Below are 12,887 nucleotides of genomic sequence, written 5' to 3' on the forward strand. Positions count from 1 at the left end.
TTTTGTATTTTCCAGGTTGAAATTACTCTAGAAAATGATTTTCATCCAAATCGGAGCGAATCTGTTTACTCGATTTTTTTAATTTTCTGAGGCCGACCCCCCCTTTGAAAAAATTCGAAAAATCGAAAGTAATTTTATGTCTCCAATTTCGCTCAAACTTTGTATAAAAGGTAATTTTGAGCCAAAAAATACAAAATTCGTATTCATTTGATGATTCGAATATTAGTTTCTGAGAAAATCGACCTTATGGTATAATTTTTGTCGATATTGTTGAAACTAAGCATCGAATCGTCAAATGAACACGATTTTTGTATTTTCCAGGTTGAAATTACTCTAGAAAATGATTTTCATCCAAATCGGAGCGAATCTGTTTACTCGATTTTTTTAATTTTCTGAGGCCGACCCCCCCTTTGAAAAAATTCGAAAAATCGAAAGTAATTTTATGTCTCCAATTTCGCTCAAACTTTGTATAAAAGGTAATTTTGAGCCAAAAAATACAAAATTCGTATTCATTTGATGATTCGAATATTAGTTTCTGAGAAAATCGACCTTATGGTATAGGGTGATAGGGAAATGGTAAGTTAGTGTTTTCACCCTAAAAACCTTTTTCTTTTTTGGGTTGGGTTGGGTTTGGTTGGGTTGGGTTGGGTTGGGTTGGGTTGGGTTGGGTTGGGTTGGGTTGGGTTGATAAGGGAAAAAGTAGTACCTGATAGGGAAATGGTAAGTAAGTGTTTTCACCCTGAAAACCTTTTTCTTTTTTCTTTTTTCTGGTATTTTTTTATAAGTATAAATAAAACAATTTTAACTATTTATTTTGTTCGTTTCGTTTCGTTCCATTTACATAGCGAATTATTTGCACCTTATGTGCAAATAAAAAAGAAAATGAAAATCTTTTTATGAAAATCTTAGTGTACTAACCTGGCATTATATTCTCCTATTACAAATTGAAGAAAATTGAAGTAATTTTGGCCAAAAAACACAAAAAAATGAGAAAAAATCCATCAATTTTTAAACAAAATTTTCCATTTTCACGAATTTCCCGGAAATTTTTCATCGATGTTATTTGGAAAAACATTTTAAGCAAGAGGTTCAGGAGTGGCACAAAATTTTCGTCCTTTTTGCCCTAGGACCAACCGTTTTCGAGATATAGCCAATTTTCCAACCATTTCCATTTTCACGAATTTCCCGGAAATTTTTCATCGATGTTATTTGGAAAAACATTCTAAGCTAAAGGTTCCGGAGTGGCACAAAATTTTCGTCCTTTTTGCCCTAGGACCAACCGTTTTCGAGATATAGCCAATTTTCCAACCATTTCCATTTTCACGAATTTCCCGGAAATTTTTTATCGATGTTATTTAGAAAAACTTTCTAAGCAAGAGGTTCAGGAGTGGCACAAAATTTTCGTCCTTTTTGCCCTAGGACCAACCGTTTTCGAGATATAGCCAATTTTCCAACCATTTCCATTTTCACGAATTTCCCGGAAATTTTTTATCGATGTTATTTGGAAAAACATTCTAAGCAAGAGGTTCCGGAGTGGCACAAAATTTTCGTCCTTTTTGCCCTAGGACCAACCGTTTTCGAGATATAGCCAATTTTCCAACCATTTCCATTTTCACGAATTTCCCGGAAATTTTTTATCGATGTTATTTGGAAAAACTTGCTAAGCAAGAGGTTCAGGAGTGGCACAAAATTTTCGTCCTTTTTGCCCTAGGACCAACCGTTTTCGAGATATAGCCAATTTTCCATTTTCACATGTAACAATTTCAAGACAAATTTCACCAAAAATTATGAAAATTTTTAACCTTTGTATTAGGAGAATATAAGTTAGAACCCAACCCAACCCAACCCAACCCAACCCAACCCAATCCAACCCAACCCAACCCAACCCAACCCAACCCAACCCAACCCAACCCAACCCAACCCAACCCAACCATTTCCATTTTCACGAATTTCCCGGAAATTTTTTATCGATGTTATTTGGAAAAACATTCTAAGCAAGAGGTTCCGGAGTGGCACAAAATTTTCGTCCTTTTTGCCCTAGGACCAACCGTTTTCGAGATATAGCCAATTTTCCAACCATTTCCATTTTCACGAATTTCCCGGAAATTTTTTATCGATGTTATTTGGAAAAACTTTCTAAGCAAGAAGTTCAGGAGTGGCACAAAATTTTCGTCCTTTTTGCCCTAGGACCAACCGTTTTCGAGATATAGCCAATTTTCCAACCATTTCCATTTTCACGAATTTCCCGGAAATTTTTTATCGATGTTATTTGGAAAAACATTCTAAGCAAGAGGTTCCGGAGTGGCACAAAATTTTCGTCCTTTTTGCCCTAGGACCAACCGTTTTCGAGATATAGCCAATTTTCCAACCATTTCCATTTTCACGAATTTCCCGGAAATATTTTATCGATGTTATTTGGAAAAACTTTCTAAGCAAGAGGTTCAGGAGTGGCACAAAATTTTCGTCCTTTTTGCCCTAGGACCAACCGTTTTCGAGATATAGCCAATTTTCCATTTTCACATGTAACAATTTCAAGACAAATTTCACCAAAAATTATGAAAATTTTTAACCTTTGTATTAGGAGAATATAAGTTGAAAACCCAACCCAACCCAACCCAACCCAACCCAACCCAATCCAACCCAACCCAACCCAACCCAACCCAACCCAACCCAACCCAACCCAACCCAACCCAACCCAACCATTTCCATTTTCACGAATTTCCCGGAAATTTTTTATCGATGTTATTTGGAAAAACATTCTAAGCAAGAGGTTCCGGAGTGGCACAAAATTTTCGTCCTTTTTGCCCTAGGACCAACCGTTTTCGAGATATAGCCAATTTTCCAACCATTTCCATTTTCACGAATTTCCCGGAAATTTTTTATCGATGTTATTTGGAAAAACTTTCTAAGCAAGAGGTTCAGGAGTGGCACAAAATTTTCGTCCTTTTTGCCCTAGGACCAACCGTTTTCGAGATATAGCCAATTTTCCATTTTCACATGTAACAATTTCAAGACAAATTTCACCAAAAATTATGAAAATTTTTAACATTTGTATTAGGAGAATATAAGTTGAAAACCCAACCCAACCCAACCCAACCCAACCCAACCCAACCCAATCCAACCCAACCCAACCCAACCCAACCCAACCATTTCCATTTTCACGAATTTCCCGGAAATTTTTTATCGATGTTATTTGGAAAAACTTTCTAAGCAAGAGGTTCAGGAGTGGCACAAAATTTTCGTCCTTTTTGCCCTAGGACCAACCGTTTTCGAGATATAGCGATTTTACATTTTCAAAACGTAAATTTTTCAAGAGAAATTTCACCAAAAATTATGAAAATTTTTAACATTTGTATTAGGAGAATATAAGTTGAAAGGGGAAAAAGTAGTACCTGATAGGGAAATGGTAAGTTAGTGTTTTCACCCTAAAAACCTTTTTCTTTTTTGGGTTGGGTTGGGTTGGGTTGGGTTGGGTTGGGTTGGGTTGGGTTGATAAGGGAAAAAGTAGTACCTGATAGGGAAATGGTAAGTAAGTGTTTTCACCCTGAAAACCTTTTTCTTTTTTCTTTTTTCTGGTATTTTTTTATAAGTATAAATAAAACAATTTTAACTATTTATTTTGTTCGTTTCGTTTCGTTCCATTTACATAGCGAATTATTTGCACCTTATGTGCAAATAAAAAAGAAAATGAAAATCTTTTTATGAAAATCTTAGTGTACTAACCTGGCATTATATTCTCCTATTACAAATTGAAGAAAATTGAAGTAATTTTGGCCAAAAAACACAAAAAAATGAGAAAAAATCCATCAATTTTTAAACAAAATTTTCCATTTTCACGAATTTCCCGGAAATTTTTCATCGATGTTATTTGGAAAAACATTTTAAGCAAGAGGTTCAGGAGTGGCACAAAATTTTCGTCCTTTTTGCCCTAGGACCAACCGTTTTCGAGATATAGCGATTTTACATTTTCAAAACGTAAATTTTTCAAGACAAATTTCACCAAAAATTATGAAAATTTTTAACATTTGTATTAGGAGAATATTAGTTGAAAAGGGAAAAAGTAGTACCATTTTTAACCATAAATCGAGGTAAAATGTTAGTTTAGTTAGTTTATAATAAAAATTATTACATTTGTATTTAATGTAAATAATTATTAATAAAAAAATAAATAAATATATTTATTATTTTTAAATTTGTACCAGTTAACAAAAAACAATGAAGTATAAATATTAAAAATCATTTCTATTAACAAACTTAAGATTTATTTAATTTGATGCATTGAAAACAATGTAAATTATCAAATGAAACTAGTAGTTCCATCTATAGAAAACATATTGAACTAAAAATAATTACAAAAGCAGAGCCATCTATGCCAAATAGTTTGAACTATTTATTTACTGCTAGTTCAAAATATTCACCAAAGATGGCACCACCGTTGTTTACAGTTAGTTCAAAATATTACCCATAGATGTCACTATAGTCGGATCATGTTAGTTCAAACTGTTTGCTATAGATGGCATTACTATGGCAGTTAATAAATAGTTCAAACTATTTGCCATAGATGGCTCTGCTTTTGTAATTATTTTTAGTTCAATATGTTTCCTATAGATGGCACTACTAGTTTCATTTGATAATTTATATTGTTTTCATTGCATCAAATTAAATAAATCTTAAGTTTGTTAATATAATAATTTTTAAAATTCATACTTTACTCTGTTATGTTTTCTTTACTACAAATTATCAAATTGATTTTTCCAATCCTTTCTTATCATTTTAAAATAAATACTTGATTTATCAGCTTATGTCGGTAAAACCGTTTCAATTTATTATTTAGTCAAACTGACAGTTGTAGAGTTTGACATATTATTCATAAACATAACTAATTGATTAATGATTAATTAAATAATTATTTAAATAAAAGTTTAATATTTATTTTTTAAATAATATATTTTTAAAGTTTACTTTGTATTCGTTAAAATGGTTGAAGTAAGTAACGTCTTCCCGTCAATAAATGTAGTTAAATTAATTAATTTTGTATTAAATTTATTGAACAGGAATTAAAGAAGTACATGAACACGTTACTAAACAGGTACTTTTATTACTTGTTTTATTTAATAATAAATAATTAATTAATGATTTTTATTAAATTTAGAGTTCATGGATTGCATTGCATATTAATTTCGGATAGGGATGGTGTCCCAGTTGTTAAAGGTATAAATAAAGGTCGATCGATTGATTTGTATGATTGATTGATTGAATGTTGAATGTTTTTTAGTAACAAGTGATAAAGTTCCTGAACTAGCGCAACGTCCAACATTTCTCTCAACATTTGCGTTAGCTTCGGATCAAGGCAGTAAACTTGGTTTAGGTAAAAATAAAACATTGATTTGTATGTATTCCCAATATCAAGTGATTCAATTCAATAAATTACCGCTTGTGATCAATTTGATTGCAAGTAGTGAAGCTAACACAGGTCATTGTCTTGCTTTAGAAGAATATCTTGAACCGATTTTAAATGATTTAAAAACTGCTGTTATTGAACCTTAAAACTAAACTAAATTGTAATATAATTATGGATCTGGATCTGGATCTGGATCGTAGAACACACCATGATCTATGATCTATTTAAAACAAAAACACAAGTGAACTAAGAATATCAATCAAATACTTTTTAAAATAAAGTGCAGGTCTTGAAGTCACTTTGATTTACTTCTAAATAAGATAAATATTATTTAGATCGTTCGATGTTGTGTTCTAAGGATCCAGGATGCAGGATCCACATTCATCCTGTTATAATTATTAATAATTAATTGTTTTATATAATTTTATTAAAAAACATTTTACTTACATTTTATTATTTATTTGCTTCAAACCATTTCCTACAATTGTACAAATATTCGATACCTAAACTTCCTTTTCAACCTTCACCCTGCCGAAGATCAAAAATAGATAAATACAAAGTTTGTAGCTGCTGTTGGTATAACTAGACTAAATAATAAGTCTGAATTAGACAATTGAAAAACGTTGAGAAATTCAGAGTTCCAAACACTTATTCGTTTTTCAAATATTTTTTCCAACAGGATCGTTAGACATCAAATTGACTTTTGATCAGACTGAACGAAGACTTTTACATTCCTTAAAGAAAAGTTATTAATGAAATTGAAAATTGAAAGGAAAGAATGAGATTTAAAAATTTTAAAGATTAGGGATGGATAAAATTTAGGTTATTTGTTTTTGTTTTTATTATTAAAATTTATAAACATTAAATTAATATTTTTGTACAGTTTTACAGTTTTACAGTATTTGATTATTTGGTCTTTTGACCTGGACCTGATGATGATGTATCGGTATCGGTAACATCACTTGACGTGGATGCTGTGGATGGTTTTGATTCATGATTCATCATCGTACTTGATACAAACATATTTGGTATACTATTACCAAAATAAATTTTACTATTTTGTGCTAGAGTCTCATATTTTCTTAATTCTAGATATTCTGGTGTTAATAACAATTGATTCGCTTCAGCATGTCGTTGTGCTTGATAGAATTCAGCATCTGTTCGACTTTTCTGTCGCGCCAGATGCATTTCATCTTCAATAAGTGCTATGCGTTGTAATGATTCTTTTTCCATTACTTTCTGTTCGTATTGAATTTTCGCTACTTGAGCGACTTTTTCAGCTTCGATTATTGCTTTTTTCCGTTCGGTTTCTGCGTCTTTTTCGACAACCTGTAATAAATAATTGTATGTTATCTTTAAATTGTAATCCTATCAGTGCTCTATAAGGAATAATAAATAGAAGGGAAATGAACGGGAACTTGAACTTTAAAAGAGGGATGAAATCGTTAATTTTTATATTTTGATAAATAAAAAAGAAAATGAAAATCTTTTTATGAAAATCTTAGAGTACTAACCTGGCATTATATTCTCCTAATACAAATTGAAGAAAATTGAAGTAATTTTGGCCAAAAAACACAAAAAAATGAGAAAAAATCCATCAATTTTTAAACAAAATTTTCCATTTTCACGAATTTCCCGGAAATTTTTCATCGATGTTTTTTGGGAAAAACACATTCTAAGCAAGAGGTTCAGGAGTGGCACAAAATTTTCGTCCTTTTTGCCCTAGGACCAACCGTTTTCGAGATATAGCGATTTTTCATTTTCAAAAGGTAAATTTTTCAAGACAAATTTCACCAAAAATTATGAAAATTTTTAACATTTGTATTAGGAGAATATAAGTTGACAAGGGAAATAGTATTACCTGATAGGGAAGTGGTAAGTTAGTGTTTTCACCCTAAAAACCCTATTCTTTTTTCTGGTATTAATTAGTATAAATAAAACTTTTACCTTCTTTGTTCGTTTCGTTTGTTCCATTTACATAGCGAATTATTTGCACCTTATGTGCAAATAAAAAAGAAAGGATTGGAAAAATCAATTTGATAATTTGTAGTAAAGAAAACATAACATAGTAAAGTATGAATTTTAAAAATTATTTCAGTGAAAAAACTTATTACAAAAACAAAATACATTTAAATGCCATTTATGGTAAACTTGCTGAACTAATCTTAATTTCGATGGTGGGTGCTGTCTATGGTCATGTTTACCATAATTTGTAATCTGCCCACTATCATTAAAAAAATTGACATTTTACAGAGGGTAATCCAACTGACATTTAATACAACTTATTAACCACAAATTTAAACATGAACAAATGAAAACTTTTAACTTTTAGGTCAATTTGAGTTTGTACCTCGATGTAATTATAAGTATTATAGATTTATCAAAACTGACGGAATCTAATTTGGTGTAGGTTGATTAAAAAAAAAAAACAAAACAAAATTGGAAAATCATGATTATTTATTATGTAAAAAAGTAGCTAAATTATACTATGAAAATAAATATATAATTAATTAATATAATCAATAATTATAATATAACACTATTTGTTTATTTATATTTTCGACATGCCTATTTATTATGTAAACTTTTTATTAAATTAATGAATATAAATAAACTATATTTATAAATACACATTACACATAAATATATTTAATACCGATACATTGAATTTATTTATTAATTTTTATTAAATTTATCTATGTAATTTAAAAAAATGCAAAAAGTAGCATCACATTTAAGAACATGAAACAAATTTGACATTTCTAACATAACAAAATAAAATGATACACTGCGCGCCATCTATCTACATAATAAGAAAACTATGCTTAAATTTTAAATTACCGACTGAAAAATAAATACAAATATGGTCTGAGCTAAAATGTGTAGCTATTTGAATAAAAAAAATTACTTTGTAAAAATGTCTAATTATAAAATATAAATAATTAATTAATATAATCAATAATTATAATAAAATATAATATAAATATTTTTTCACTTACCTTTTCGTCATATTTATCATGTAAACTTTTTTTTATTAAATAAATTAGGATACATTTCACACAAGCTTTATAAATATATATTTATATAAACAAATAAATATATTTAGAACCGATAAATTAAATTTATATTTTAATTTTTATTAAAATTAAAACTAAAATTATCACTTTTCGTAAAATGTCAAAATAAAATGATACACTGCGCGCCATCTATGCACATAATAGAAAAGCTATACTTATATTATAAATTATTGTAAAATAAAATACAACCACAATAATTGAATACTAATGTTAATAAAAAATCGAATAGATTTAAATTAAAATAATTATCATATTTGTCTAATTAATATAAATCACTTACCTAGATGAAATTCATTCACGTTCGATATTCTAATTCATAGGTTATATGTATGACAGCTGATTATTTGTAATAGCAAAACATTGACAGACTATGCGTTATCAAACCTGCCATTTTGAAACACACATATTAAGTAGGCGTAGCAAAATATCAAACCCCTTTTAAACTTAAAAATTTATTTTAAAAAATAAACCATAAAACCACTTTTTTCTAGGAAGAACACTCACCATTAAATTACCTTTCAAATAAAACCAAAGAAACCATTAAAAAATAAACCATAAAACCCCTTTTTTCTAGTAAGAACACTCACCATTAAATTACCTTTCAAACAAAACCAAAGAAACAATTAAAAAATAAACCATAAAACCCCTTTTTTCTAGGAAGAACACTCACCATTAAATTACCTTTCAAACAAAACCAAAGAAACCATTAAAAAATAAACCATAAAACCCCTTTTTTCTAGTAAGAACACTCACCATTAAGTTACCTTTCAAACAAAACCAAAGAAACCATTAAAAAATAAACCATAAAACCCCTTTTTTCTAGTAAGAACACTCACCATTAAGTTACCTTTCAAACAAAACCAAAGAAACCATTAAAAAATAAACCATAAAACCCCTTTTTTTCTAGTAAGAACACTCACCATTAAATTACCTTTCAAACAAAACCAAAGAAAAAAATTAAAAAATAAACCATAAAACCCCTTTTTTCTAGTTCGAGGGTTAAAAAATATGATGACTGGCGGGGAGGGAGCCTAAATATATGTTGATGAATATTATTTTTAGTGGATTTATCAAACAATTCTTCGTCGTCTGGTTGATGAAATCGATTGTTTGAATGAAGCATTACATCGTCATAACTTTGTTGGTGTACAAATCGGTGCAGTTGGATTAGAACGTTTACGTAAAACAGCTCAAACACAATTAGCTCAACAATATGTACCAACTTTATGTTCATTAATACCATTCTTAGAAGTGAATTCGAATCAAGAGTATTTAGTAAAATGGATTCAAGAACTAGCAAAAGGTGGTTCGATGAGTAAATATCGTTGGAATTCTGGTTCAACTTTCAATGGTAAACAATGGGAGGATCATTTACCAACCGATGCTGCTGTAAGTACCTGTACCTAAACTTTATTTATTTTATTTATTATTCATCAAATTAAAATAAGAAAATTATTTAAAAAATACATTTTTCTCATTATGTCGTCTGGTGGTAGCCATCCATATTGAATTTTCTTGATTGCCATGTCTTCAGTACAAATCGATTGACGTCCAAATCATCCAAATCGATACACATACATTTACTGGATTGTTTTTATCAATTAAATGATGGTGGAGGAACAGCCTGTACTGTAATATAAAAATGTTAATTATTTTAATTTTAGATTGTAATGCATTTGATGGCTACTTATTTGGATACACAATTGGTTCCATTACCACATCAACCAGATGCAAGAAAGTTTGTTGTGGATAATGGGTATGTTGTTAACCTGCGAACAGAAAAATTAAAAACAGTCATTTTGTGGCTCTAATAATAAAAAGAGTCCTTTGGAATGAACCCATCCACATTTGTCAGCTTCCGGTAAATGTTTATTAACGTCAGCTTGTCTCTATTTTTGGATATCTCTAAATCCAAAAATGGTAAGTTTTCATCCAGCTTCTCTTCGACGAATTCCTTCAAATTCCTTCTTGAAGTTTGTTGTGGATAATGGGTATGTTGTTAACCTGTGAACAGAAAAATTAAAAACAGTCATTTTGTGGCTCTAATAATAAAAAGAGTCCTTTGGAATGAACCCATCCACATTTGTCAGCTTCCGGTAAATGTTTATTAACGTCAGCTTGTCTCTATCTTTGGATATTTTTAAATCCAAAAATGGTAAGTTTTCATCCAGCTCCTCTTCGACGGTGATTTTGATGTTGGGTTCCGCTTTGTTCAGAAATTCCAAAAAATCTTGTACGCTCGTTTTCTTAGTATTTATAATTGTAAATATGTCATCTACGTAACGATACCAATGTTGTGGGAAATACTTGTTTTACGCTGCTTGTTTTAAATTCCTTTCCAATCTTGACATGAAGACATATTGGTTTCAGGTACCTGTTAATAAAATTTTTTATTAAATTGAAAATAAATTTGTTCAATGCATAATCTCGTTAACCGGAGATATTCTCCTTTATCCACTTCAGGCACATTGTTCTCCGTCCGCCATTCCTCCAAGTGGTCCAACGCTTTATTAATTGGCACACTAGGAACAAGGGCCGTTACGTTAAAAGATTCAAACTTATCCCCATCTAATAAATTGACACCCTTAAGCTTTTCTATGAGTTCCATAGAATTCGTGACACTATTACCTGTTGGCTTGTTGAATTTATTAAATTCTGACACAAGCCATTTTGCGATCTTGTATGTTGGTGAGCTGATTCCGGATATAATATGCCGCATACCATCTCTTTCCTTGTGAATTTTTGGCAATCAGTAGCTGACATTGTTTGATTGCCTCTTTTATTTTTTTGATGTTCTTTTGGACTGAATCCTTCTCGACACGTTGATATGGTCCTTCCCTTAATAGCTTTTATTTACAAGAGAGTTAAATAAATAATAATGGGTCATAGTAAAGCCACTACTTACGTCATATCGAAAACTCGTTATTTACTTTCAAGTTTTCTAAGTTACAATCCAGTCCAGTCCAGTCCAGTCCATCAACAAAACTAGGTACTAGGTATTCAATGTTGGTTGACCATGCCATTCATACAAATTACTTATCTCTCAATCCATTATTGTGATTCTTTTAAATTCATACCAATCATAACAAATCGGAATAAATCTAAGGGGGAAACAAACTCATAAAAAAACTAAAGTTTTCCTATAATAATTACTGTCTAAACTATTCGCTTTGCAAAAAAAAAGCTTTCAAATAAAAAGTTTTTTCGTATTTATAGAGAAGAACAATTCTCTCTAATTTAAAGTTTTCTTTGTCAGTTATAAAATTCGAGTGAGCTTTTAATTGGACCTGAAAAGTTAACAATTTTAAACAAATATTTGTTTGTTTGAAGCATGTTCCTTAATTAAATTTATTTATTTATACTGATCTCTTCTAAAGCGTTGCGTTAAATAAACCACTGCACTAGAACTGTAGATAGCTTTGGCTTCGTATAAACATTTTAAAGGAATGACTTGAACACATTCCTTATTTGATCAACAACTTTATTTAGTCAAATTAGATGATCCAGTTGTTTGTTGCAGTTCATCACAACATCAAAATCTATTTAAAAAAAAAAAAAAAAAAAAAAAACAAGTATTAAAATCTGTTGATTCTTACCTGCCCTGCCTTACAAAATACTATTTTTAATTAATAATATTTTGTGTTTTATGCAGAACCTCCACCTCCACCTCCATCCATAAATATATTTTTATTTTTAAGTTTAAAATATAAACTTGAATGATTTAATTAATTTTAATTGCAGGTTCACCACCTTTAATTAATAATAATTATTGATTGAATCATTCAAATTTATCTGCAACATTTGATATGATATCAAACATTTTAAGCTAATCTAACATTAGATCCCATAACTACACCCGCACCCACACCCACACTCATTTAATTTAATAAAACAAACAATGCAATCAATGTGTTTAAGTTGAACTCTAGAAGGCCCGGCTTACTAAAATCAATAAAATCATTTAAAAAAATCAAAAAAACCGATTAAGTTAAATATCAATTGAAAAGAAACAAAAACAAGTACAGTAGTTTACATTACAGTAGCGACTTTAACAGTCGCCACCCATTCAAATTTACAATGGCTTGAATTTTCGCAATAATGGGTCTCGACCGTTAAAGTCATAATTAAGTTTTTTGAATTTTCATTCTTGTCATATTTTCAGTAGCATTCAATTGACTTAAGAATCATTAAAATTAAGGAACGTGTTTGGCGGGTCTTCTAGTGTGCCATACAGGAACACACTTATATAGATTGATTGATTTGAACATATTATTATTTCTTTGCGTTGCTCAGTCGGGTAAAAATAATAAGTTTAAAGGTCACACTCACGTCGCGTCGATCTAATGTTAGCTAGCTCTAGTTAATTAATGTAAATCAATATAGCTTTGGACCATATCATATCTATTTGA

At 30.0% G+C, this 12,887-nt stretch overlaps 3 protein-coding genes across 3 annotated transcripts; 2 read left to right on the forward strand and 1 right to left on the reverse strand.

Moving 5' to 3' along the window:
* The first annotated feature begins 4,835 nt into the window (after positions 1–4,835).
* Positions 4,836–5,784, forward strand: LOC123293516 (ragulator complex protein LAMTOR3-A-like). Its single transcript, XM_044874367.1, has 4 exons — positions 4,836–4,986; positions 5,055–5,089; positions 5,153–5,211; positions 5,276–5,784. The coding sequence occupies exons 1-4, from the start codon at positions 4,978–4,980 to the stop codon at positions 5,545–5,547; spliced, it is 375 nt and encodes a 124-aa protein (XP_044730302.1). The 5' UTR covers positions 4,836–4,977; the 3' UTR covers positions 5,548–5,784.
* Positions 5,785–6,248: 464 nt separating this feature from the next.
* On the reverse strand, positions 6,249–7,499 carry LOC123293581 (erlin-2-like). The gene is made up of 2 exons (XM_044874447.1): positions 7,349–7,499; positions 6,249–6,730 (listed from the first exon to the last, which is right to left on the reverse strand). Exons 1-2 carry the CDS (start codon positions 7,373–7,375, stop codon positions 6,308–6,310), a joined length of 450 nt encoding a protein of 149 aa, XP_044730382.1. The 5' UTR covers positions 7,376–7,499; the 3' UTR covers positions 6,249–6,307.
* Positions 7,500–9,524: 2,025 nt separating this feature from the next.
* On the forward strand, positions 9,525–10,761 carry LOC123294112 (transmembrane protein 209-like). The gene is made up of 3 exons (XM_044875199.1): positions 9,525–9,867; positions 10,143–10,249; positions 10,695–10,761. The coding sequence occupies exons 1-3, from the start codon at positions 9,790–9,792 to the stop codon at positions 10,759–10,761; spliced, it is 252 nt and encodes an 83-aa protein (XP_044731134.1). The 5' UTR covers positions 9,525–9,789.
* Positions 10,762–12,887: the final 2,126 nt, after the last annotated feature.

This window comes from Chrysoperla carnea, chromosome 2, assembly GCF_905475395.1.
Source record: "Chrysoperla carnea chromosome 2, inChrCarn1.1, whole genome shotgun sequence".
Lineage (NCBI taxonomy): Eukaryota > Metazoa > Arthropoda > Insecta > Neuroptera > Chrysopidae > Chrysoperla > Chrysoperla carnea.